The sequence below is a fragment of the Nematolebias whitei genome, chromosome 8 (genome assembly GCF_014905685.2).
Source record: "Nematolebias whitei isolate Nwh7 chromosome 8, NemWhi1, whole genome shotgun sequence".
NCBI classification, from domain to species: Eukaryota; Metazoa; Chordata; class Actinopteri; order Cyprinodontiformes; family Rivulidae; genus Nematolebias; species Nematolebias whitei.
In genome coordinates, this window is record NC_056505.1 from 3032840 (window position 1) to 3034124 (window position 1285).

The window sequence follows — 1285 nt, forward strand, 5'->3', positions numbered from 1 at the left end:
CACACACACACACACACACACACACACACACACACACACACACACACGCAGCAGAACCTTAGGGCCATCATGGCTGCAGCGGCCTCTCTGCGGATGTTAGGGGAGCTGTGGGTCAGTTTGTGGCCCAGAAGAGGGACTCCGTTTGAAGCCAGAGCTGGCAGGGGGTTGACCTGGGAGCAGTAGCTGAGGGTGGAGAGGAGCAGCACCTCCTCTTCCTCCACCTCCTCCTCCTGTCTGAGCTTCAGCATCAGTTTGGGGACCAGAGGCAGGAGAGCGTGGGCTCCTGAAAAAACAAAAAGAGACAAACGTGAGATTTTAAGCTCCTGAAGAGAAAAAGGGTAAAGTCCAGTTTGTGTTTTCACCTGCAGGCAGCTGGGCCAGGCTGTTCAGCACCAGGAGCACGTTCCTCCTGCAGGAGGAAGAGGAGTCGTCCAGCAGCTCTGAGAGAGGAGGGAGGAGAGAGGAGGAGAGCAGGGCCTGCCTGCAGGAGCACAGCCAGTCATAAACCCGCAGAGTTGACTGATGTTTTACGGTTTTTATTTATTTTATGAAATATTAAATGTGACATAAAATGTTTCAGTTTTTGTCTGAGGAGAAGAAGAAAAATTTAAAACATTTGTTTTTGTTTAGTTCTGCTGTGAATTGTCAAATTTGAGCTCCTTAGAAAACATTAACCAGGTGAGAGTTGTCTGCTGCCCCCTGCTGGTAAATATTAAGAACTACAACAACAAAATATCCTGATGCATGCTCAATAATCCAGGTAGAAAAATCTAAAAAAGTTAAATCTGGTCCTCTGGACATTCATAGTTGGCAGCTCAGAACACCACATACAGAACACCATGGACTTTGTGGACAAGGTGAGGGATGTCATCATGGAGACTGATGAAACAATGGTCTCTTTTGATGTCACATCACTCTTTACGTGCATTCCTGTTGATGATGCAGTAGAGGTGGTCAGTTTAAAATTAAAATCAGACACCACTCTGAGCAGCAGGACCACGCTTTCCACAGAACAACTGTGTCAACTCTTGAAACTGTGCCTGCAGTCAACCTACTTCACATATGGGGAGCAATATTATAGGCAGAAACATGGGTGTGCTATGGGGTCTCCAGTTTCTCCTATTGTTGCCAACCTGTACATGGAGGAGGTAGAAAAGAGAGCCTTGACGTCCTTTTCAGGGACACCACCAAGTCATTGGTTCAGGTATGTTGACGACACCTGGGTTAAAATCAAATCTCAGGAAGTCCAACATTTTACTGACCACATCAACTCTGTGGATAAATA

At 46.6% G+C, this 1285-nt stretch overlaps 2 protein-coding genes across 2 annotated transcripts in view; one reads left to right on the forward strand and one right to left on the reverse strand.

The window, feature by feature from the left end:
• mak16 (MAK16 homolog (S. cerevisiae)) overlaps positions 1-1285 on the forward strand; it is a gene marked incomplete in the record, with an annotated part of 73208 nt that overhangs the window by 71048 nt on the left and 875 nt on the right.
• Positions 1-1285, reverse strand: part of rsph14 (radial spoke head 14 homolog) — an 18109-nt gene that overhangs the window by 809 nt on the left and 16015 nt on the right. Inside the window, exons 3-4 of the mRNA XM_037680830.1 lie at positions 363-481; positions 58-283 (exon numbers count right to left, since the gene is read on the reverse strand). Of these exons, the coding sequence (XP_037536758.1) occupies positions 58-283; positions 363-481 (345 nt within the window). The remainder of the gene's footprint in view (positions 1-57; positions 284-362; positions 482-1285) is intronic.